At 40.3% G+C, this 26,310-nt stretch overlaps 2 protein-coding genes across 2 annotated transcripts; one reads left to right on the forward strand and one right to left on the reverse strand.

Annotated features, from left to right (window-relative positions):
• Positions 1–655: 655 nt before the first annotated feature.
• Positions 656–11,641, reverse strand: chmp2ba (charged multivesicular body protein 2Ba). Its single transcript, XM_083996631.1, has 6 exons — positions 11,406–11,641; positions 8,364–8,455; positions 5,586–5,780; positions 4,162–4,264; positions 3,598–3,704; positions 656–2,397 (listed from the first exon to the last, which is right to left on the reverse strand). The coding sequence occupies exons 1-6, from the start codon at positions 11,437–11,439 to the stop codon at positions 2,281–2,283; spliced, it is 648 nt and encodes a 215-aa protein (XP_083852757.1). The 5' UTR covers positions 11,440–11,641; the 3' UTR covers positions 656–2,280.
• An 11,367-nt stretch (positions 11,642–23,008) lies between these two features.
• vgll3 (vestigial-like family member 3) lies at positions 23,009–25,960 on the forward strand. Its single transcript, XM_083996509.1, has 4 exons — positions 23,009–23,457; positions 24,244–24,598; positions 24,704–25,249; positions 25,377–25,960. Exons 1-4 carry the CDS (start codon positions 23,347–23,349, stop codon positions 25,415–25,417), a joined length of 1,053 nt encoding a protein of 350 aa, XP_083852635.1. The 5' UTR covers positions 23,009–23,346; the 3' UTR covers positions 25,418–25,960.
• The last annotated feature ends 350 nt before the right edge of the window (positions 25,961–26,310 follow it).

Consider the following 26,310-nt stretch of genomic DNA (forward strand, 5'->3'; position numbering starts at 1 on the left):
AGGCAGTTTCTGTGATTCATGTACAGCTGTCTGTCTGGACTGCTGTCAGGGGAAATAAATGCAGCAGGGTTTGTCGATTGCCACGTTTCTGAGGCTGCACAGTGGAAAGTCATATGATAAAGCTAGGGATGCCAAAGAGGCCCAGAGCTTTACTACTATGAGAAGCTACACTCTTCAATCCCAAATGTATTTGTGGTGGTGTTTCTCCTAAATTGTTATGTACTGTACATGTGTTATTACATTTTGCAGAAGTAAATGTAAAATCCTCATCTGAGTCAGTGTTAATTCCAGTGTCTTTTGAAAAATCATACTAGTGATTTGGCATATGTATTTATATTATTTTCCCATTGCATCATATGGATGTCTATTACGTAACTCTATAATTCATTCATTCATTTATTGCAAACTGATTTTATCATGTACACTGCTTTACTCCAATGATTTCACTTGGTGGTATGTGTATTTGAATCTGCAGTTGTTAAAGAGATGATGTCGATTGACTGGTTGCATAAAATACACAGTATTTGAAAATCAAAAAATATACATCAAAAATTGAAAAAGTCTCCGAAAAAGCCAAAGTGTGTATACCGGTATGTGGCATGGTCCTTTAAAGTGATCATAAAACTGCACAATCACCACATTGTACCTGAAGAAACTTTATTCCTTATAAAAGCCATTAACCACTTTCCAATGACAAGGAAGAAAAAAAAGATGAGTATACATATTGTACATTTTTAAAAAAGAAGAAACTTTCGAACAGAACAGCACACAATGCCAACATCTGTTTCTGCTCACAATATCACAAGAAAGTGTTAGAAGGTAGAGGTATGACTGACTTGCAAACCAAAGAACAAACAAAGAAATTGTAAATTGAGCATGTCAGATACATGCATTAAACAATTTGGATTTATCTTGGCAATGCGAATCAGTGTGGAAATCAAGGACAGAGAAAGAAACGATTAATAATATGAGCAGATGTCTTTGTCACTCTCAGAATGCCTGAAGCTGGATGACATAAACAAATCACTGTATAGAGGAACCCGCTTCAGCTCTGCACAAGAGAGAACATCTCTCGGATCACAGTGTCATTTTAGCAGAGACTTCCATCATTTTGCCGCACTGGTGTAGTGTGCGTCTGTGTGTGTGTGTGTGTGTCCGTTGAGTGAGGCAGCTTAAAACAACAAATGACAGTAACTGCATAGCAGCTGAAAGAGAAGAGAGACCGCAGGACCAGTGCCATCCCACAATCGCTGTGTAAATCCCAAGTCCAATATAAAATACACAATCAGATAGCAAGCAACAACCAAGAAGCCAAAAAAACTCATTTGATTACTCAGTAGTATCAAACAATCGATTCAAAACTCTTTGATATGCCAGTCTTCCATGACTCTTAAATTGTATTTGGTTAAGTTTTGTCCCACAGTCTATATAGTACTAAAACTTCTGTGGTGCTAATTAGATGCTAGCCAGTTTGCACTCAGATCAATCTGCTCAACATATCATGCAAGTAAAGTAAAGGCGTTAACCTCACCCCGGAGGCATCAATGTCAGTAAGTCATTTTACATGCATGTGTCTGTCTTCACTAGCTAGATTTTCAAAACATGATAATTAATGATCTATTTGTCTAATTTGTGTACAGACAGTTAACTGCTGTGTGATGATGCATTTTCTTTCTGCTTGCATGGTAGAGTGAATGAGTGTCCTGTCTGCTGTACTTTGATGGTGACAAAGGAATCAATTAACAGAGTTTCACCCATAAAATAACAGAAAAGTTGCTTTTCATGAGGATATTTTTTGCCTGAGAGAGAAATTAAATCTGATGGTTTTTAAATGAGCAATTGCCAAAAACGATAGGAGGTAACAAAATAGGAGTAGGATTAATATGAGTTCAATCTGTTTACTGACAACCACTAGGCTCTTCTTAATGACCGTGTACCATCAATCATAAGTCACTGTAGCCCTTACAAAGGCAGAGATGGGTGGTGTAGGTGGTTCCTCAGGTCAAGCATCTATTACAGGTCCACCTTCAGGCTGTGGCCACTCTGATGTTGTAATAAATATTACTTGTGCATAAATAGACCAGATGTTCTGCGTTCATGATCTGTACCTGCCATGAATGTGAGAATATGTAAGTGTTAATGTACATCTTGATGTGTGTGTGTTGGTGTTGGTGTGCACCTTTTGTTACACCTGTAGCATTTGAACCATGGTAGAGTCTGTGTAAATTAGTATTAATGTTGCACTGGCCCTCGATGTGAACATTAATACAAAGACGGCAATTAGTCCACTCCCAACGCTCGGAGCTGTCTCTCGATCTCGTCGTCAGAGATGCCGGCTTTGGAGGAGGAGGCGGCGGCTCCGGGGAGGCTCTTTCCTGCAGCTGGAGCTCTCACCATCTGGAAATGCACATGGGCAGAGAAATCCCATTAGCAGGCACACTTAACTCAAACTTAACACAAAGCTGGGTACTTGTAAGACTGCCTGCTGCGCACAGCTGTGTACTGCTACTCCAAAGCCAAATCTAGAGGACCTGATCATAATTACTATCAATTATAATGGAAAACTATTAGTTTAACTCAACATAACAATTCATGCTGCATAAATAATGTGTGATGGCCCTTACTATAGCTGACCTACACTTAAAACAGAAGTGGATGTCAGTTATACATATTATATTTTGTACAACCTTCCTTTACAAGAAGTAAAGACTTAACTTTCCAGCTTTCTTGAATCTCTACTTTAAAATGTTCTGTTGTCTAATTGAAAAAAGTGATATTTTTTGTGCTGCAATGAAAAGTTAGCTGTCGCATCAACCTGGCACTCACCACCATATTCAAAATAAATCCACTGTAAAATGACCTTTGGATTAGCTGAAACACTGGGTAATTCTCTGTTTGTCATTTTCAACTTTTAAAAACATAATATACCAAAGGATAATAAAAAAAAACAAAAGAACTAGGTTGCTGTTGTGCTTATGTTAGTCTCTTCCAAACTACCATAGTTTATGAGTCTTGTAACTTCTTTCCAGCTTCAGGGTTGGTTGAGGAAGTCTTTATTGATGTGCTGAAAGAACTTGATCCAATATCTACATGGGATTTTATTGTGATTTTGCAGGAAATAATTACCCTCTCCAAATACAAAAACAGTTTTTATGAAGACTGACTGTTTGTTCTCTCCAACTGCTTGCTTGTTTATAGCACAATTTGTGGATTGTGTGAGGTATTTCGAGAGGTAATAACTCATGGAGCCCCCCAGGGGGAGCCAGACACACAGCAGATGGTCAGCCTGGCAGTTACACACACTGCAACACTAGCTGAAGGCTAGCCCCACCATGTGGCAGCTGGAACACATTTTAACAATCAAGTATAAAGACGTGGAGTGCTGATTGTTGAGTTCAGGATGCTGGGGGATGTGCATCCCATTTTACAGCTGTAAAACTTAAGGTTTCAACTTCTTTTTTGTGTTTAATGAGATTAGAATTGCCCATATGCTATATCTAAAGCATTTTTTATTGGTATGTAGTATAAAGTTATGGAGGAAAATATTAAGGTCTGGGGAGGTACCGGTATGTCTCTCTCTCAGTTTGAATTTCTCACCTTTCCTGAGATCTCAATGCCGATTTCATCCAGAACCTGGTTGACAATGTCCTGGGATTCCTCCTCATCACCAGACTCCTCAAAGATCTCATCCAACGTGTCGTTGACTGGACAGATAGTGAGTCGGGGGAAAAGAGATTAGGACAGACAGATCAATGAAATGCAAGTCAGACACATTGATTTTAAGTCACTGTCTGGATCTTAGGGAGTTGCAGCCTTGAGTATTTTTTACATGCTATTTTACATCCAAACTAGTAAATATATGTATTTATGGGTGATTGCATGTTGGCAGTTGTGCATGAAATATAAAAAGTTGTTTTTATGTATACTGTATGACAAAATCATATTGCTATATTTCTCCTTTAATTGTCAAAACAAAGACTGTAACATATCACTCTTCACACCCTTCACACAAATTCTAACAATCTGGGTTTGGCAAGCCTGTAAAAACCAGAGCCCTTTCAGTGTGTGTGTGTGTGTGTGTGTGTGTGTGTGTGTGTGTGTGTGTGTGTGTGTGTGTGTGTGTGTGTGTGTGTGTGTGTGTGTGTGTGTGTGCCCCCTTACTCATGTCCTCAGTCATGCCCATCTTCATGTTCTCCTTCTGGAAGTCCTGCATGGTCTTCAGGGTCTTCTGTGGATCCATCTTTTTGTTCACTGCTTGCATTGTCTATTGAAAGAGAGATTTTCAGAGAATTAACCTGAAGGTTTGTAGCTGCAGTGAGGAGAAAGCACACACTGAAAGAACTGGTCATGAGCAAATAAACAGAGAAAGGGGCATTGCAAATAAGCAACATCTCACTCATGCTGGACTTTGTAGGAGTTTTTCATCTCTAACCAAACCTAAGTCTTGGTTTTGATGGGTGACAACTTAAAAAAAAAAAACATTACTTGGGTTAAATGTTAAGTTTGACTCATATGACCCACATAGAGAGGACAGTCATACCAGTTTTAGAAAAAGTCGAATCCTGATGATTTCTACATTAATTACAAAAAGATTCTCAAGAAAATATTAGCTTAACTTGCTCTGCCTTTATTAGCACATTTAGATATTCTAGGTAGTGAAACAACACAGCACAGACTTTGTCACAAATTATGCATCTCCTTCCTTCCTGTGAAAGATCAGCACAAACATGGCCTACTTTCACTGCTGAGCCCCGCACATCAGAGAAGACACTGTACATCCCTGTCTCCTACTGGAGTTGACATCCTGCTCTACGTTGTGTTAACCAATGGTTTCCAAAATTGTAGGTGGAAAATGATGCACTATCCACTGAAAACTGTTTTTTGTCTCTTGGAAAAAAACAAAAAAAAACATGCTCATTTGTGTATGTACAAGTTTTGCAAATATGTGATATAAAACAATTAACACATAAGCACGCCCACCTTATCACACTCCATTTAACTGAAGCCTAATTATATTTGACCTGCCTGTGTTTGCTAGTCTGACTCTGTCTAGTGCATCGCTCCTGGCCAATTACTACTTTCACACCTCATTAATAACAATGATACAAGACTCACATATGAGCAGATCCTACATTAATACTTAAACTGCAACACTAAAACATTGATCTGAAGAAACACTCAAACTAGTTTGTGTTCAAAACAGGACCACACCAAACTTTTGAAGTGAAAATAGTGCATAACAAATGTGCATTTAGATATTTAAGTATTAAAATGATTATATATTAATATATAGTATATCATATTTCGGGTAGTTTGGCTTCGGGTTATGCAAGTTATCCCAAGCAATATACTGACTGCGTATGAGTACCTCACACTACATCCTGTCAAATAACCCAACTATACCCTTAATCTACTCTATGTGTGCAGCCTGTGCAACAAAGGAATACTAGCTGCCCACTTCCTATATATCTGTAAGGTCTAATTTCCGTGCTTGTTGTAGGACTTTCTTCTTACAAACTCATGTAAGCTTGGCCTTTTAAAACCTGACCTCAGACTAGTTGAACTGAATGGGTATTGGATTTTACCTTGGCTGTGGAGGACATGGCTCCAGCCATCTTCATCTGGGAGTTCATGACCTTTGTTTGTGTTGACATGGAGGTGACCTTAGAGCTGACGGCGTATGTTCGGTTTTTCTGCTTCCTCAGCTGGACCAGCTGCTTGGCAAGGATCTTACATGCCTCCCGGTTACCACTCTTTGCCATTTTCTTGATCTCTGCCTCCTGTAGAGGGAAAGATTGGGATGAGAGCAGTGTATATCGTTGACAGCTGGAAAAAAAGCTTGAGATTGATTATATACAGATGATTGTTCCTATGTAAAACTAATGAGGTAAATTTCAGTTTTTAACAAAAAAAAGTCCACATATCAGAACAGTATTTTGCGACAGGAAACTAAGCAGGAAGAGTAGAAGCTAAATGTACCAATGCTAATCAAACATAATGTCAAATGGAACAAACTGACTGAGAGTACGCTTTCAAGCATTTCATTTCGTAAAGGTGCTCCAGTGTACTAAGACAAATCCTACAAGAATACCACACTGTGGGTTACAGTGCAAAACTGAGAAATTTCTGTCCAAAATAATATCTAGAAAATTTCTTGGAACTTTCACCTATTTTCCATCTGTAACAACAAAATACTGTGAACAGTTTCAACAGACATGCTGAGATCCTGGAGAGTCAGTGTGGTTGGAGGATGAAGCTTTTGACACATTCATGACCTGTCAGAGGAGCCTCTGTATTTTGATAATTGTTTGGTTTAATAATGCATCCATGCTGCCTGATACATTCAGTGTATCCTAGAATCCCTGTGTGCCTTTTACCTATGCACTTATCAGGTGGTGCAGGTTAAATTTTTTTAGTCCGTGACTAAACACTGATCAAAATATGAGTATGTACACAGACTATGCATTGATAAACAAACATACACAGAAAAAACCCAAGAGACCAATGTGTTTGCAAATATAGACATAGTAAACTCAGCCGTCCGGATCAAATGTTACTCGCTGGAAAACACATGCTTTAAGCTTTGGTAAACATCAGAAAATCTACTGGTGCCCACAAGGATGTTGTGTTTGGGTATAAGTGTGTGTGAGCATCCCAAGAGAAAAAAGTGGAGCTCCAGGTTACAGTAAGCTAGCCAAGCCTCTCAGCACTGCTGCGTACAACAGCTCCAGCTCGCCTTGTTTATTTCTTGTGTGTGTTGAAAGCAACCATTTCAGGAAATAACAATCAATTATTAATGCTTGATAGTGCAAAGGCAATAGACACTTTGGCTCCCTGTCTCTCTCTCATACACACACACACACACACACAGACACACACAAACAGAACAGGTGCATTTGTCTCAGTCTGTACGCATCTGCTTGTGAAAAGAGAAAACAATCATATTAATGCCAAGAAGGAACAAATCTAGAGCTGTGTGAGGGAAAAAGGCACACGGTGACAATAACAATGTCAACAGCACTGTCATCTGAAAAACTATGAATGCATTAACATGTATAAGTCAGACGTGGGAGCAGTGGGACTGCTGCTGATGTGAAGCTTATAGTGGCTTATTTACTGCTCTGTCAAAACAGGAGTGAGGAGGTGGAGGGATGATGGTTAAAGAGTGCTCTTCTATGAAACAATGTAGAAAACAACTGGGTGGCTGTTTGGCTTTGCCTGTTCGTAACCTGCTGATTTAAATGTATTAACAAGGGCCAAAACGCTGCAGATTTCTGGGAGTTCTCAACAACTTCTGTTTCAGGAAGAAAAAATGTCATACTTATCAAGATGCTTTCTATCTTGTTTAAAATTGAATTGCTATCAGTTTAACAACCAAGATAAATCAAAACAAACCAGACATTTCCAGTGACCCTATAGCTACTGAAACAAGTTTTAAAAAATTATATAAAAAAATGAACAAAGAAAAACTGTTGAGCAAACTCAACTCCAACTGTGATTGATAAAGATATGTAATGGAAACTTCCATGCATTATGAACAGCCCCAATTTTTTGAGGACTTACATTAAAAATTTAATAAGAGACATTAATTCTATTACCCAGCTGGAAGAGAACTTATGAACAGCCTAATTTCCTGAATGTGGAGTTTCTTGACAGGTCTGTTTCTCTTCGCCATGTCGTTCTAATGTATTAAGTCCTATAAAAACATGTGGAAAATTAACAGCCTGACTTGAAAAGCGCTAGAGTCATTGGGGAATCATTTCTGCCCCGTGCCATTGTTATGCAGTGTGAATGTGCAAGTGTGTGTTTGGTGACAGCATATTTGTTGGTGGGCAACAGACAGTCATGATTGTACTCAACAAAAAATATAGGTCATTTCCAAATTTTCATGAAAGTATCTTTTATTCAGAACATGTAACAAAGCATTTTTTTAGCAAGTAGACTAATTAGTGGAAAGCTTTAATGAGGAACAAAAATGGGGTTCCCCAGGGAGGTAATTATGTCCTGTATGATATTTACTTAATACAACAGAGTGGAGAGGACACAGCTGGTTTCTTTCATCTTTCAGAGAGGAGAACTGTGTGCGTCTGCGAATATAGCCTTTTAATGTAAAAGTGTGTGCGTAAGAAGCCTCACTTGCCCAGAGCAAAGCCACCATACCAGACCTATCATGTCTATTCATTTAGACCTATTAACCAATCAGGCTCGATCCTAGACTGTAGGAAATGGATGTAATGCATCTGTGTTGGGAGAGCAGGGGGTCTTAATAAAGCATTGATGCAATATGCAGAAATCTAATGAAGTTGCCTTGAGTGAGGATATTTTGCTCCCAAAACATTGTGTGTGTGTGTGTGTGGTCCCACCATTTGTTTCTCCTGTTTCTCCAGCGCTGCTCTGTCCCTGGTGATCTGTCTCTGAGTGCCACGCAACTCCTTAGATTGTTCTTTGATTATGTCTGTAGAGAGAGAGAAACATCACGGAGGAAAGATTGGTGAAAACTTTACAAATACAGACCTACTTGATAAATGAACTCCGACTTTCATCTACGTGTTTGACATCACTTTTATTTTGACATGAAGAGCACCTAAGACGATTTTGTCAAAATTTACCCTTTACCTTTGCTTGTGGAAAGGTGTTAAAGCGGCTCCAGCCTTAAGATCTGGTCTCACTCGTCATGATTTGCATACCCAATATAATCAGAGAGTACACACATAGACAATATGAAAAATGTGGAATACCATCTTTTCTCATTTTTTACTCTTCTATGTGGTTTACAGGCAATCCACCCTCAGTTTCTTTTTTTTTCTCATATATTTTCAATGTTCTATATATGTGGTGAAATATGAACAGCTGAAGATGAGAAGTTTTTCAGTTTGGATGTCACTACATTTCTTGTGCAGTGCAGAAGAGGGCAGGGTCTAGGTCAGCTGCATGGAAAAAATCTAAAACATCTACTCAGAGCCCCAACAGTGAGCATGTTTGAGTGCGCGCCCACAAGCACAAAAAAAATACCACAGAGTAATCAGCAGCAGCGCATTGAGAGCGCACTCTGACACTGCCAACTGTTGGAAAGCCTGGACTGCTCTCACCAATAATGAGTCAGCTCTGACACACCCATACACAAAGTGGAGTCATGTGAGCCAATGTATGACCCTGAAGTCACTCATATTCATTTGTGGCCTCTAAGAGCCAGACAAGCCAAGTAATCTGTGTGTCTCTCCCACACACAAAGACGCACACACACACACACATACACACTATCAGGACAGCAAGAAGGAAAACAATGCTGTATTGCTGGATGTTTTAAAATATAGTGTCTCTTAGCCCTTGCACATCCACAATATGGTCCAAATGTGAATCGAGTGAATGCTTAACCATTAAATCAAGTGACAATGCAGAGTAAATAAATGCAGAAATAAATGGGGTTGCACATTTAATCAAAACATAATTGAAATTACAATACGGCAAAGTGCAATATCCAAATCGCAGAAGCTGTACTAGTCTTGATAAAGGTAAAATGTGCATTGTTAGCACCATTAGCACTGTGCCCTAGAGAACACATCATTTTGGTGAAAATGCAATTAGTTCCTATGGAATTAGGCCTACATGTCACAATATCTGCCAAAATAACCATAATAATGATATTTGTTAATTAGGCATTATCACATAGCCTTGGAAATGAATTAATTCCCAAGTAAATCCCCAAAAAACTCTGATCAACATGAAATATTAGAACAAAATCTTTATCATTGAAGAAAGGGACAAAACTCAGAGAAAACAACAGAGGAAAAGTCTGTCTTCCAGGTCTGACAGGTGCAATGAATGTGTCCAAAACAAGAACTCTCTGATTCTGGTTGTTTGGGAAGACTCACATAGTTAAAGGTTATATTGGGAGGATAATTAAAAGAATAAAATTAGGCCAAAAAAAAAAAAGTGAACAAAAGACAAAAAAAAATCCTTTTTGTCTTAAAAGTTGAGCAAACATAAAGTTTAAGACACGTCAGTGTGTTGGACCACTTGTGAGAAACACACACGTATACGTATAAGGTGACGTACCGCCAACGTCTAAAAGTGGGAGGGATATCGTCCTACAAATATGTGTGATCTAGTCGACCCCCCCTCTTCATCCGCCAAATAACCACAAACCACCTAAATCTCTTCACTCAGGGCAACGATGAAAAAAAAAAAAAACTACGTCCAGGGATCAGGAGATGAGAGAAATCAAGAATGCGAAAGGATGGGGGACTGCAAAGTGTGACAGCTGAGAAGACCTGACAGTGACTTTGGCATGGAGGCGGAGGAAACATAGCACAGTGAGTACAGTATGCAGATGATCGGCATGGGTGAAACTGGGATGACAATGATGGGTGGAGTGGTAGGCGGTGCTGTGCAAAGATTCACCTTTACCAACAGATCCTATTTTTAAACCTGCAGTGCAGATAATATAATCTCATATTTTTATGAAATTTCCGACACAAATAAATTGAGGTTGGGTCCAGCAGAGGTTAAGTTTAGTCTGCCCCCCCTCTGGAAATCCAGTTCTATAAGTGACTGTAGCCAGTAATGGGAATAGAATAATTGATTTGATTCATTAGAATAAAAGAGAGGCTAAGGAGGCTGAAGGTTTTCCATTTTGACCTTGTGAGATTAAATACTTGGAGAAAAACCACTGAAATGTTTAGAATGAAGGACATGTCATAGTTTTGACACCAGTGACTGTCAGAGTATAATTATCTACCATGACAGCCTCAGTCTTCCCTTTAGGTTGCACAACACTGCGGTAATATACAATTTGTTATCAAACTGTGGCTGTATTTTCTCAGTACAAGAAGGCAGCTGTTGTTAAGTCTTTATGTCCAGCAAACAAACTGGCGTGTAAATGAAAATGAGAAATAACAGCTACTTGATCAATCTAAACAAAACAAACACAAATCAATCTACTAACGTTACAAGTTAAAAATAACGTAAATGTTGGATCTGCTCGTAGGGGTGACATATTTAAGGTCTGGGCATACATTTAATGATAGCTAAGGCTACTGTTTCTAATTTCTGTTCCGTCAGTGGGAAACAATTACCTCATTTTAGCTCTATAGTAAGAACAGGAAGACACCTTCTTCCTATATTATGAACCTGGCGTTTACACACCGCTAACTATTAACGTTATAGCTCCAGAACATATATAATTGCCGTTCAGAGTTACACTGGCTGTAATTCAGCTATATACAACAGGAACAGTTTGTCCAGAGCTACATTTAGTCGTGTTTCAGACTTCGGCCAGCAGTGTGACTGGTGTCTCAGTGCCAGAACAGGTTGAACGGGTTTAAAGTGAAAAGCTAATTTGAGATGGAAAAACAGAGCAGGGCTAAAAACAAGTTAGCTAGCTGTTTTACACAGAACAAACTTACCGTCGACAGTCTTCTTCTTGAATAGGGAAGCCATGTCGCTGCTTTTTTTTTATCAACTCAAATGCCAAATACAAATCCCGTGTTGATATACGGTGTTATTCTCACGTAAAAGCCGCCGTTTAGCCGACAGACCGGGCGGTAGGTCAGTTTAGCAGCCTCGGTTTCCTGGTTCACTTTTCTGTTGTCGGAGTTCCTCCCTCAGCTGACTGAATCAACGGCTCCGCGTGACGTCACGGCGGGACTCTCACGCTGCCTTCACTTGTACCTCGTAAAATATCTTTTGCTTATCGGAAAACTCTTGCCTAATATAAAACGAACACATGTTGCGTTGATGTTCATTTGGAGACCATAAATTAGGAATGTGGGTGTGGAGGAATACCACACCATCCCAGTGCCGATGTGTATTTTTGGACCCAGATATCTATGGAGTATTGTGTAAGCTTAAACCACGAAAAGCAAGACAGTCATAATAACTCATAGGTAGCTATTCATGGTCATTGTATGTTCAGTAACAGCTCGAAATGTGTCCATATATTATTATGTTATGATAAACATAAGCCCATTATGTTCATTGTTATGATATTTTAAATATAATGATGATCCGTCGTATGCAACAAATAAAGTAAACAATAATGCCATATGGCAGTGACAAGCACAGAGACATAGCTTTAATTTATAAAAGCCATAACGAAATTAAATGGACCTTTGTAATTAAATCTATTTGAACGAAATTGTGAAGGCTAAGTCTGCAATTTTGGATTGTTGATGTCCATTGAGTGTAGAATTGCTAAATTTCCTATAGTCCTTTAATGCAGCATGAATGCAGAAAACTGTTAAGAAATCTTCACTGGGAACAAAGACAGGTCTTGTTTCTTTGCTTAATAAGCTTAGGCAAGCAAATTAGGTAGGACTGACTGTTGATAGGTTATGTGTTGGGGCACTTAAAGTGTTCAGTCTGTGTGAATTAAATTTATTTTATACATATAGATTAGGCCTATATTTAATCCAATTGATGTTTTAATTGGTTTCCCCTGCCTTTTAGTCTTTCTTTCAAGTGGGTTTTGCATATAGGATATTTATATATATGTGTATGAGAGAAGTCTACCCATCTTAATATGTTGTCAGTATATAGCCTACTGGCTGTGACACAAATATCTAAACTATCATGAGGAAACAATCCACAAAGGGTGATTCCGACATCACCCCACGGCTTCACGAATGTCATAAAATCTGTGGTCAATTACATTCCTTGCCTCTTTATCTGCAGAAGAGAGACCCAATCTATTCATATACGTGCTGTTTTATTTCATATAAATGCTGAGAGCAACTTTATGTAGGGGGATGGAACTCTTGAACCGTAACCAACTCAATTTGGTGCATGTGTGTCTTTTCTGAGGGAGGTGGTGGGTGGTAGCAGAGAGGGGCAAGGTGGGAGGGGGTTTCCAATCCCAGAAATAGTGAGAGATTCCAAGTTATGGATGGAGGAGACGAGAGAGGGGTGACTTTCAGGAGGAGAGGAGGATGGGTAGCCCTTAGCACTTTTCTCTATCTCCAAGGAGTGTGTGTGCGCCAGTACGTGTTGGCATGTCGTCCTGAGGCGTTGTTCTTGTTAAGGTTATTAGGGAAGATGCTTGACGTTAATCAGTGGAGGACTACAGGGACCCCCACTAAACGTCCTCATCATCAGAGGGCCCCAGTGGTGATAAATCTAGCCCCAAGCACCCAGAGGGCCAGTAGGTACCAGGCCTGTATCTATCTCTGGTTGTGCTGCATCGCCGCAGAATGTAAATCAATTCTCACATTTCAAATTTGTGTATTTTTTTTCTGTCTGTGATCAGTAGGGCTTTGACATGAGACCCACCCAGTTTGAATTCAATCTGTGCATCACCTCTATCACTGTTGATGATGTTGATATCAGCTGTTTTGTTTTTTGTCATGTGTAACTTTGAAAAAAATACAATAAAAACCAATTAATCAACAACAACAAAAAGAACGAAAAAATATAATTGGCAAAACCTTTTAATGGATAGTGGACGCTGGTTTGCATAAGTTCAATGAAGGAAAGTTATTGATAAAATAGAATTTAAAAAATGTGAAGAAATGTCTTTCTGGATCACTTTCTCCTCTTCTTTCTCCACTTTCTATCTCTCCTCCTCTTATGTGCGGTCTAGCCCGGGGGAAGTAGCCGTATAATGTTAAGGCACTAACTACGGAGTGTATGGACACACAGCAGCAGCAGCAGCAGCAGCAGAGACGTTCATGTGTGAAATGAGATCTCTGTACAATCAGTGGGAGTCGCAGCCATAAAGAACATCAAGCTTTTCAGCTTTAAGGTATCATCAAACAGATAACACTAATCCTGTCACTTAACGACTGTTGTTGTAACAACTGTATTGTTTTTTCCCCCCTGCAGATAAACCCATTTGTGGCGTGAGTTGGGCCCATGCAGCTCTGAGGGTGTTTTTTCTGAAAAAGGGAAAGGTTTTGTGCCAAAGCTCATAAAGTTTTTTTTTCTTTGTAACAACCTCATGAATTTGCAAGAACCAAAATAAACAGCATTTTAGACACATAAATTACAGTAACACATCAGCTCTCGCAACTCTTATGCTCTACTTTAGCTTGACAAATTGCAGAATGTCTCAGATTCAGCAACTTTGTATTCATCATAACAACAAAACAGTCAAATAACCCTGACTGAATGTTGTCTTGTTTTTTCTTTTTCTTTTTTACTACATCAGGGGGGAAATATTCGACCCACACATCAGCAGAACTGTGGATTCCATTATTTTTTTTGTAATTTGCAATAGAATTTCAACAAACCCCCCTTAGGCTTCTGCAGGTTATGTATCTCATTCCCATATTTATCAGGCATAAATCCTGAATCATAATAGGGTATAAGATATGACTACATGCCACATCCTTGCCTGTGCCACTGACATGTAAGCAGGCTGAAATATGTTTGTATGCAAACACAAGGGGCTGTGATGGGAGGCACGGGACTTCAACTGCACTTCTTCTCTCTGATGGATGGATACTTCAGCGCTACCCAGATGGAGAAAAGTAGATAGAAACAGGCAGGGAGGGCACAGAGAGTACCAGGGGGATGAAATAGAGATGAGAATAGAGGGCAAAATCACACCAAAGTAAAGAGGAATGAATCAATAGGACAAATAAAATCAGGGAGAAGATAGAGTTATCAGGGTTTTCTAAAGGTCTGGGATGATTGGGGAAGCCTGGACAGAGACCAGATGTGAGTTTAGTGCCATTGCATCTATTCAGAGACATGTTGAACACTGCCACTGTAACAGGGATTAGTTTTATGGCTCTATGCTGCGAAAATGTCCTTTCATTAATGAAAAAAACGTAAGATTAATGCTTCTCTCAAACTAAGTGGAGGGGTTAGGACATATGGAAGACAGCAGGTGTCTAAGAGAGGAGATGGACACAGAGGAACAGGGTGGAAAGGAAGAAGACAGGGGGATAGCAGCAGGGGAGGCACAGGCCAGGGAGTTTGGATGGTCCAATAAATCGAGTGAGTGACTCCACTCACTTCTGCCCATGGGACAAATCTGGTCGCGCTCACCGGCGCAGAGCAGCATCAGGGAGCTGTAGTGTTTGCTCATCATCATTGCCACCCCCAACCATCTCAGCCTCCCACAAAGCACACTCACACACACGCATATAGGTATGCCGATTCAGCATTGCTGTGTTTTACAGTAGGTATTATGTGCAGACAAACACACACACACACAATTCTTGCAGACATGCTGTTGGTTTTGTGAGTAAGGTCAAACAGCGAGGTGTTATTGTTTAAATCTGCTTCTGGCGCCAATTTTGGATGTCACACTCAGCGAGGCACACACACATATGGTTCAACGACGCCCTCTTTTATCCACAGGTTCTTTTAGCCCGAGGAGGACAATCTGTCTGAGCGGAGATCCTACATGCATCAAACCACAACCCTCTATCGCCCTTTCTCTCTCTCTCCTTCTCTCTCTCTCACTCTTCTGTCTCTGCCGTACGCGGAGCTCCTCGCCCTGGGGCCAGGCTGTGACCACAAGAAATAGGCTAGTGATCCCAGCAGGGGCTGAGGCTCAGACACACCATTAGCATTAGGGAATTAGAGTCATTACAACTGGAAGGGCAACGGAGGACGAGTCCTTCGCTCTGCAAAGGAGGTTTGGGAAGTTGTGTGAGGAGAAAACAGACAAAGTTGGGAGATTTATTTATCAGACTGTTTGAAAAACACATCCAGTATGCAATGCAGGGATATTGATGCAGAAGCATGAAATGAGTGTTGTGTCTGTGATCTGAATGCCATGTTCGGAAAAGTAAGTAAGTGGATGAGTTTGAAGGGGAAATTCAATCTAAATCCTGTGATATCCATGTGGTGTTAGTGTTGTTTGTAATGAGAGGTGGACACGGAGGTCAGGTGAGTTTGTAAATTGAGACGAGAGCAGGAATTGCATCCTTTCCACAGCAACATTTAACATCTTGTTTTTGCATTAAATAATTACTGTTAAAATAAGAAAATGTCTCTGTTTCTTTATTATACTGTACACTTTCTTATTATCTTCAATGCAGTAGGTTACATCCTGTTATTTTAACTTTTTTGTTGTCCGTAGTGAATCATGAAATATGAGAACAAACATCATAAACAGCGTATTATTATTGCAAATGAAATCTAACTAATCAGAGTTTTGTGGCATGTTCTTAATTTCCTAGTTATCTCTTATGAAGAAAAAAAAAAACCACATAATTTATAAGCCATGATCTGTATTTAGGGTTTATCAATGGTCAATGGAACAAAGATTGTATCACCAGGTTGTTCAGCATCCTGAAAACTAAATCTCCCCCAGAGCCACCCCAATGCAGTATAGAGTAGCTTCCATTGTCTCTCTTTAGCTCAGCTGGAGAGTTTACTGTTACAGATAATATGAGTCAATTCAACATTCTTCTCCATGTCATTGCTTAAACTAGGCATCAAAAAAGTCTAAATGCTGGAAGGGATAGCGCTGGATGTTTTGCAAAGGAGCCTGTAGGCTTAATTTCACACTTAAAAATATAAATACAAATGTCCTGCATAACCAATATATTCCAATTTGCTGAAGATTTCCAGGTTTAACATGTAAATCCATGTCCATCTTTTGTTTTAGAGGAAAATTCTTCCCGATGAGCGCATATTTGAGGGTGGGGGTGAATATATGTGAATAAACATGACCCTGTCTTTGAGCCTCCATCATCTCATTAACTTCTGCTGGGCAGCCTGGGCAGTTTCCATTATCTTTACACATGCAGAATATGAGTTGAAACTGGAAGATGGACGAAGCAATTATCTGCTTTTTAAGCAAGGTCAGCATGGAGAGTCAGGGAACCACTGGTCACTTTGTTAACAGACAGACGGTGTGGGTACAGACTGTCAGACATATTGTAAATTAAGTATGTTTCTTTGTCTAGTCCTGGCAATTAAACCGCTCATTTCCATTTAGAAAATGTGCAATAATAGTTAGAACAATTAAAACTGAATATGTGAGATCATTGAGATAATGAAGAGGCAAGAGCGCGTTGTTTCTATTTGACAAAAAAGCCTTGATAACAGTATTTTTTCCCTTTGGCTTCACATGGAAATTCGATTTCCATTAACTTTCAAATGAGTGTCTTTTTCTCATTAGAGTAAAAAGAGCAAAATGATCCCTGCGTGTTGTTCAGTCTCTCATTTTAACTGAATTATAAATCAAGACTCATGGTATAGTTTTAAATTAGAAGCAGTGTTGTGTGTACAGTCAGTAGAGTTTTTTTCTGGATATGACAGTGAATAAAAATCCACTCATATTGCATCACTCCGTGTACTTGGAGATGCACTAATGATTCTTTAATTAGGCTTTAATGTCTGCACCCCTCCCCCACCTCTGACACACACAATAAAGAGGGTTTCTCCTAATACAGTGTTACTGTGCAGCAGCAGCAGCAGCAGCAGCAGCAGCAGCAGCAGCCAGATATCCACACTGAATATATGGGCACATCAATATAGCAAGTGTTGTGTATTTATCCTACACATAGTCTGCTAGTTAGGTTATTGGTCACAAATGTGTTTTAATATTTGTTTTATAGGGAATACCATCAATACGATTTCCTTAATAGAGAGGTACAAATAATTTCATTAGAACATGTATGAATCATGAAATGCCACATTTGCACAAAATGTAATGTCTGTGTTTTAATATTCCCTTTAATTTTATTTCACATATTCAGAAGATTAGATTCTTATTTGAAAAGGTGACTTATAGTACCAAATTAGCTTCAAATGGCTTCAAAAACAGTCTAACAGGCTCAAAAAATACTTCCAAAAAGCAACCTTTAGTTGCTTTTGATCATTTATTATTGATAGTTTCATTCATTTTTACATTACTGACTTGTGATAAATTGCATAAATTGTCATACCCTCCATGTTTAGTGGTTTAGTTTAAGTTGTTCCTGTTTTATTGTGAAATATCCCTGGTCTTCTTCCTGCCCTCTTTCTTCTCTCTCTTGCACCTGCTCTGCCCTAATATGTTGCACCTGTCTCATTGCCTTCTCTTTGTCTGTGTATTTATATTCCCCTGTTTCACCCTCCTGTTGCCAGTTCATCTCATCATTCAGCTCCTCCCCACCAACCTGTCCCTCCTGTGCAGATTCTCTACGTTTTACAGTTTCCCCAGTGAGCCCTTAGTCTTTTGTCTTTTGTGTTGAACTTTCTATTTTTCAGTTGAACTTTGTGATCTTTGAGCCTGTCCATGCAGGCCTGTAAACCTTTTAGTTATTATTTTCTTCCGTTGGACTTTTGTGTTTTACCTTGTTTACTGTAATAAATACCTTTTTGTTGCCTGTCACTTCGTGTTTTTGCATCTGCATTTGGGTCTACATCCTCCCTAAACCTGACAGTGGGAAGTAAATCCACCACCACCACCACCACCACCATCATCATCATCATCATCATCATCATGGCTTATATAGAGTTTTCCTCTGCTATGAGTTTGAATGGTGGATAATATGAGCCACAACTGTGCTGCTCTTTTAATAAAGTCTAGAGAAAATCAACATGTCTAAACTTTAATAGGACCTAAACAGTGGTAACTTGCTGCACTCGACCACCGACAAGCAGACACAGTTAAGTTAAAAAGTGACTGACGATGTGTAAACCTTTGAGTGTAAATGATGCAGAGTGATAGTGAATTGAAATTTAACAAATTCCAATGTCATGGAGGAAAAAGGCAGGGATAATTAAAAGTATTAAAGATAACATATACGTAGCAAAGCTGTGCATAGAAGTTAAGGCAGCTTTATAGCTGCAGCTGCCTGTCATTACTTTTCTATAGTAAAGACACCCTGCATGCACACCACATTCACTTATATGCCTGTTAATGTGCAAGAACATAAGGCCACCCTCATCAACATTGTCATCACATCCTTAGGTTGTCCAGAGAATCAGCGCAGGCAGGTGTGTGAATCTATAGACTCTCTCCAGGGCAGAAGAATGATAGCAGCCATACCCAAAAACTCATGATGCTGCACTCTGCTTAATGTGTGAGATATCATCATCAACAGCACTCAGCATTATCTCACACCTGCCTCATCAGGGGTGCAGTGTAAGGCTGAAAAAGATAGATCTTTTAATTAGAAATCATTTACTGTGCATTTTGCTGAAAGGAAGTTTGACTAAATGTATTGCACATTAACATGGGGGGTTGGACTGACCTTTTACCACTCCTTCATCGAGAGTGTCCTAACATTTTCATTCATCTCCTGGTTTTATTCCATCAGCCTGCAAGATCGGACACGTTTACTCCTTTATCCCCATTGCCATTTCTATAATCAACAAGACACAGTAAAGGGGATCTTGATGTGCAGATGTTACCTGTATTTCTATTATGTGATCATTGTTGATATGTTTTGTCTTATGTAAGTCTTGCTGGCAAGCGTCTGTGTTCTTTTTATGTAGCGTAATTGAGACCAAAGATGAATTCTTTTTCTAATACCATAGCATCACCAAATTCTGCTCTAAAATCATTGGACACCCTGTTAGAGCTCTGTCTGCTTTCTGTGACCAACAAACAATCCGCACTGCTCACAGGATCCTACATGACCCCTCACACACTCTACTCTGTGTTTGAGTGGCTCCCATCAGGCCGCAGGCTGCGCTGTCCACGCTGCAGAACACAAAGGTGTGGGGCCACATTTGTCCCCACAGCAGTCCAGCTCCTGAACTCTGACCCCTCCCTGTCCCAACATCACTGCCCCTCAACTGACTGAATGCACACAGCACACAGCACTTTACCAGCACAGAGCACTTTGACTGTGACGGTCACTGAAAATACTGACTATAGCATTTTATATGATTTCATGTTGTTGATATTCTGTTTGTCCTTTTTTTTTAATGATGCTGCTCCTCATGCCTTTTAAATTGCCCCTTGGGGACAAATAAAGTGTTTTAAATCGAATTGAATTGAATTCACTGTTATTTTTCTAATTCTTCCTCAGAGATCTGGGACACATCACTGTTTTTTCTTTCTTTCTTTCTTTTTTCTCTTGCGGTTGGATGTAGGCCTACCCCCAAAACATCATCCCTCATGGAGAGTGAAGTTTCTCTGAAATCTGTGTGATCAAAAGTTTATTGAGCATAATAAATTAGCACTAGAGGTGTCCCTCATTCTATGAGGGGTATGAAAAAGCAAACAATTCTCTAACTCCACTTTAATTCCTTTCCTATACCCTTCCCCTCCCTCCATTCTCCCCTCTAAAACATCCACTAATAATCATCTCTGTGCCTCATTAAGGAACAGAGGAGTGGAGGCACAGGCTGCTCCAGATGTTTGGTGGAAAACCCCTGAGGTCCAGCGTCTGTGTCAGAGCGCTTGTGTCTGTTATATTATGTGGTATCAAGTTTGCATGATGGCATGAGCATGTGTGAAAAATGTGTATGTGATGCCATTATAAATTGGTGTGTTTGATACTTCCTGCACTGTCTGTAGGCATCACTCTGAGTGCTCCACTGCCCCACTTCCACAGCAGACACACACAGCAAGTTATGAAACTTCCTCCATGGGAACACTAGATGGAGATGTGGACAAACTCTGCCATCTCTGCATGATTTTACAATCAGTCTCTTTGTCTGTCAAAAAATGCAGTTTCCACAGTTTCCAGTCCCCGCTCTGCATCTTTACTGAGATGGAAGTGATCGATTTTTTGATCTCATTGTGTCACACAGATGAAGGATGATATTCTATTATTAGTTTCTTTTGAAGTGTTTTAGACCTGCATGTAGTTTCATACTTTGTGAGCATTAGTTTAATAATTGCATTATTATTATAGTTTGTTTCAATAGTGTGAATGTTTGGTTTTTGTTTAGTTTTTTTTTTAAATCATAGACTTTTATTTTGTTATCCTACCTGAGTGTGTTCTCACTTCCTGCCCTGGTGAGTAATTGTTGATTAGCTGCACCTGCAAGTGATGGGACAGAAAACAAGGGCAGTCAGAACCACAGACTTATCAGCTGGACCTATCAGCAGTCTCTACAATGGTGAGCCACCACTTCCTGTCTGTATTCTCCAGTCATGAACATCTTGGATTAAGACAAACGTCCTTATCCCATTCCCTGTCCACAAAGATCATGGCTGACACCCCTTATAAATAGAAATATACACCACCTTTTTCTAGTCCAGTTATTTTCTTGCATAGCTTCTTATGTCAAAGCTATGTCAACAACAGCCAGCTTTACCTTTTGTCCCTGCCAGATGACCCAGTGGTCTTGATAAGCAGCTTGTCTTTCTATGCTGCTTCTCAGCCATTGTCTTCCTCCATGAAATGCTGCCTATAGCATTGTCATCCCTGAACACTAGACAGTCACAGTCCAGACTGTTCTTGTTTGTGATTCCTTAATGGTGGAATGATCTACCAAATGTTATTTACCTTTATTTTACCAGGCAGATTGCTTGAGATAAAAAAAAAAAAAAGAAATCTTTTACAAGCATGGCCTGGCCAATGTTATCAGAGCCAGAGCGACCCACGTTCTAGAAGAATCTTGAAGACTGATCTTATCTGAGAGTTCTTCCTATCCTATCCTATCCTATCCTTTCCTTTCCTCCTTACTTTAAGGTGTCCTCCTCCACTGAAACTTTTTTTTGCCCCTCACGTCTAAGATGCTTTGTAAAAAAAAAAAAAAAAGCATTTGCAAAAATATAAACATAGATCCAGTTTACTGTATATTTGAGATGTGTATATATTTCGTAATGATGCTTGTGTGGTAGCAATGTTCTAATTTGACATTGAGTGTGTCTAATTTCTTTCTATCTTGCTTTATGATGTTCGTCTGAATGGTGTCCTCTAATTCAGCTAGAAAATGGGCATAGAGTTCCAGTGTACAGTATTTGCACAATTTATTTTCAAACTCAGTTTGAGTTTGTCTGTATGGAACTGGGACACAGTATGCGTTCCAGGGCCATCTTTTGAGAAATTGGGGCTCTCAGCAGTTTTTTTTTGTTTTGTTTTTTTCTGCACATTTGCTTGCACAATTTGTATATATTGCTCAAAATGTGGCCCTATGCACAAATGTGAGGTCATACACATGTGTGCATGTTCTGCGTTAAGGGAGGGGCCGCCCTGTTCAACAATGAACTCTACCCTTGCAGTTGATTTTAACAGCACTTCCCCAACCCTGCTGCAAATGGAAAAGGCTTTCAGTGCCTCCACCCTTTGGCTTACATCAAAACTGAATTAGGGACCAACTGATGACTAATCTCATTGTAGTGAGCTCACCAACAGGTGGCAGCAAACTGTTCAACTTAGTTAATCACTGTGTGTCAGTGAAAGAGGGGAAACTAACAGGGAGCAGTCACACAAAACATGGCAGTGATGAATATCCTGAACAGTCATTTTTTATGTTGCTCTAAAACATGTCATAAATCCAAGACATAGGAGCTAAAGGTAAACAACTTGTACACCCAACAGCCTTTAAATATGCAGGAATTGTAAATGTTGTGTTTGATTTGTTGCTAACCAGATAGTTTAAAGCTTCATTATAAATGTGAAAACCAAAGTAGTTCAACTAGTTATGGTTATAGTTTTACTAATACACACCTGACTTTGAACAGTACCTCTTTCTTTCTTTGCAGCAGACACAATAAAAATAAATTTAATCTATTTCATGTAAATAAAATACAGATAGTTGAATGATGTAGGACTGAATCAATTAAAAATAATAATAATAGTCAGGATAACTGTATAAAGGGTGGCATTCTGGTTTGAGGTCAAACGTTTCTGGGTATGGCTTCACCCCCAACATTTCCAAAATTCTGGCTTTGGCCCTTGAGCTCCGTCACAATCCTGAGGTCAGACGTCTATATCTCTTATTATGGCATATACTGCAGGACAGTATGAGTACATAAAAACTTTTATGAATGGGTGCCCTCAGTGGGAACAGAATCTCTGGATGCTTATAGTTGTGTTAGTGCCTTGCTAAACTCCGATGGGCCATGCAGGCCCTTCCCCGGTGGGCGTGCGTAACCGGCCCCAGCCCTCTCTAAATATAACTCCCCTCCAAAACAGAAAGAGGGAAAGGGGGAAAGGAATGCTCACCCAATCAGAAGCGGTCTAAAACTTGTCAGAGAAAAGGCTGTATTTCTTTTTCTTTCTTTCTTTTTCGGATACAGTGTGTGTGTGTTTCATACCGATTTGATCCATTTTGTGGCCCCGGGTGGTGCTGGTGGAGCGCACAGCGGGAGGCGCATTGTCTGTATGCAAACTGGACGACATGGCTATTGTATGCGTTTGGGCATATATGGAGGCGCCGATAGCTCGGAGGATACAACCCGTCTGAAGTCTCAAGGAGAGTCGCCCTCGGCTGTGTTGTGCGCGCGTCTCCCCCTACGACTTTCTCCACTTTTTCTAACTGCTCCGCTCCGTCGCTATGAGTTGCCTGGATGTGATGTACCACCAAAGCTATGGAGCGCACTACCTCCCTGCAGCGGCGTACAAGGCGACCTACTACAACCACCACCATCATCAGCAACAACAACAGGTGAGACGCTCAGCATTGAAACTCTGCTGCTACAGAGGGGCGCTGTCACGGAATAACTTCAGCTGCTAGACTTTTAAAACTGTTATTGGTGGTTTGAGAAGAAGCCATAGGGGCTGATGCGATATAGGAAGTATGAGTTCTTTATTTTTTACAGCAAACATCGCAGTATCTATTTAAGTTGTTGCCCTAGACGAGATTTCAAGCCTGGATACGCTGCCTTCGCACCGCTAGAAATGTTTAAGTAGTCTACCAGACTACCAGAAAGAAGCTGGAAAAAGCCTCTCGTCTAAATTCTTTTTGACTTCTGCTCAGAACATCACCTCATTTTTTCTTTACACACAAACTCTTAAGTTCAGCTTCAGTTTTGAATGATCAAATTCCAGTCTGGGGCTGGGCATTCACCTCAGGTCAGGCGTAATGACACGGAACTATTAATCCTGTGGTCAAACGGTGATGTAATGACAGCCAGTCAGTCACTCAGGAATGTGGACGAGGCACATTGAGCTTTACAAATAGTTGGAATGCGGTATGGGAAAAAAGACGCTCGTTTTCACACAACTCTTAAAGCTGCTCCCATATGAAATATAGCTACTCATACGTGATGATGAAGAGTTTGAATATTATTCAAGAATGAAGTATTGAAAGTAAAGTTTAGTTTTGTTGAATAAATAGATTTTGGACCAGGAGTCTTTGTTGATTTAACTGACTGATCTTGTGGAATTTAAAGTCTTGTAGTTTATTCCAGATTGGATCTGTTTGGTAATCTCTGTCTGTCTCTCCCCACAGAGGAAGCTGAGTGTTTACAGTAAGATGCAGGAGTGTATGGAGCAGCAGCAGCAGCAGCAGCAAGGTGGAGGACGAGGGATGCTTTCCAGGGATCAGGGCCTCCAGCACGGCTCTGGAGGCGAGTCAGGCCGCAGACCGGCGTCCGATTCAGAGCTGAAGGACGGTACTCAACCAGCAGAAGCAGAGTACTTGAGCTCCCGGTGCGTTTTGTTCACGTACTTCCAAGGCAACATTGGGGATGTGATAGATGAGCATTTCTCCCGAGCTCTGAGTCAGGCCAACACCTTCAACAGCGAGACCAAGCCAATCAGAGTGACTCAGCAGCCCGCTTCAACCACTGCTGGCTTATGGAAAGGTAAGAATTGCTGCAAATCTGAAATAATATGACAGTAAAATACCTACTGGCTCACTTGAAATGTTGAAATCATGGTGTTAAAGTGTTAAAATCTATTTGTTTCAGATGGTGGTTCTCTCTCTGAGAGTCCGAGTGGCTCTGTTTGGAACAGCAGCAGCACGTATCCATCCCAGAGCAGCCCCCACCTCCCATCGGTCTCAGTCCACCCAGACTTCTCCTCCAGCCCCGTTTCCTTTAACCACCCAGATGGAGCTCTGTGGGCCAGCCATGTGCTCTCCCAGGCCAGCCTCCCACCTCCAGCTACCCTCCCAGACAGTTGGACCTACAGCCTCAACCCCCAGAGCACGAGTGGCTACCCCAATGTCCACGACATCTACCACCCTCACACCCACGCCCATATCCATTCCCGGCACCACCACTCAATGCTCCATTCATACCCAGCCCACAACCCAGCATTGGATCCCAGGTTTAATCCTCTGCTGCTGCCTGGTGTCAGGAACCAGAACCAGCCAGCTGCCAATGCAGGAAGCTCCCCACAGAACGAGGGGGTGAAGGCAGAGATGGATCCCAGCAGCAACAGCCCTGTTTCAGCCACCTCGGTCACCTGGGCCCCTTCAGCCCTTCATGGATCTCTGGAGGCATATGACTCAGGTAGATACCACAAAACAATGCAGCTATGTTAGTCAGAATTCATATGTATTGTAATTTATGACTTGTGCAACAGGTCTAATAAACACAATATTAATTTCACACGTCTTCTTCCTCTCTGTCTCTGCAGCTCTTGATCATACCAAAGCAAAGACGTCAGTTTGGTTCTAACTGATGTAAAGATGGACTATGGCTTCACAATGAAAGGATCTATTATGTGGCTTTATCAATGTATGGCTGCAACACCAGCACTGTATTGTAAATGTAGATATAGAACGCTAACTGTTAGCTTAGACTATGAGTCCTGCACTGTCCACATGACTTATTAAGGAGATGAACTCAGGCTTTGGACTTAAACAACAGTGATCTAATGCTTTGGCTGCAGGTCAAGGCCTTTGAAGAACGATAAAAACAGACTACTAGCTTCAAGGATGGGAGGCCTTTTCTTCTCTGTCAGCACAAACTCCTTTTGATGCAAATGTGAGAACAAGCGGTTCTGTTTCAAGAGCTTTATTTTGATCCACATTTTGTTTTGTACAGTAAATGTTTGATGTTGACTGTAAATGTTTTTATTTTTTGTTTGTTTGTATTTTTTTGACAAGCTATGCCTAAGTTGTTGTTTGCTGGATGACTTCTGCTAATGTGTTGCCTGAATGCTATGTTTACTATTTTGCCATTGAGGAATGTTTAATGTAAATATTGGTACAATATAAATTTGTTAAACCGTATAAGAAAATGGGCATTTTGTCTTTTTTAGGGGGTGTAGGGGTGGCATTATGCAAATTTGAAAGCTACTGTAGTTACGTAATTTTATGACAACTGAGGAAACAGCTCGTATAACCACATGAATTTCAATATTCTTTTGTCAATTCTCTCATTTTGGAGGCGGAAGGCAAGATAAAAAAAAAGCCTTCAAAAAGTGATATTTCCATAAAATGTGCAGGAGGTCAAGCAGTAAACACTTCCAACTAAATTTACAACTAACCAATATATTATGGGCTGCTCAAATTGCTTAATTTCCCTAAATTCAACACTTAGCACAGTGATGTGTAGCATCCCACACA

Source organism: Trachurus trachurus, assembly GCF_905171665.1.
Source record: "Trachurus trachurus genome assembly, chromosome: 21".
Lineage (NCBI taxonomy): Eukaryota > Metazoa > Chordata > Actinopteri > Carangiformes > Carangidae > Trachurus > Trachurus trachurus.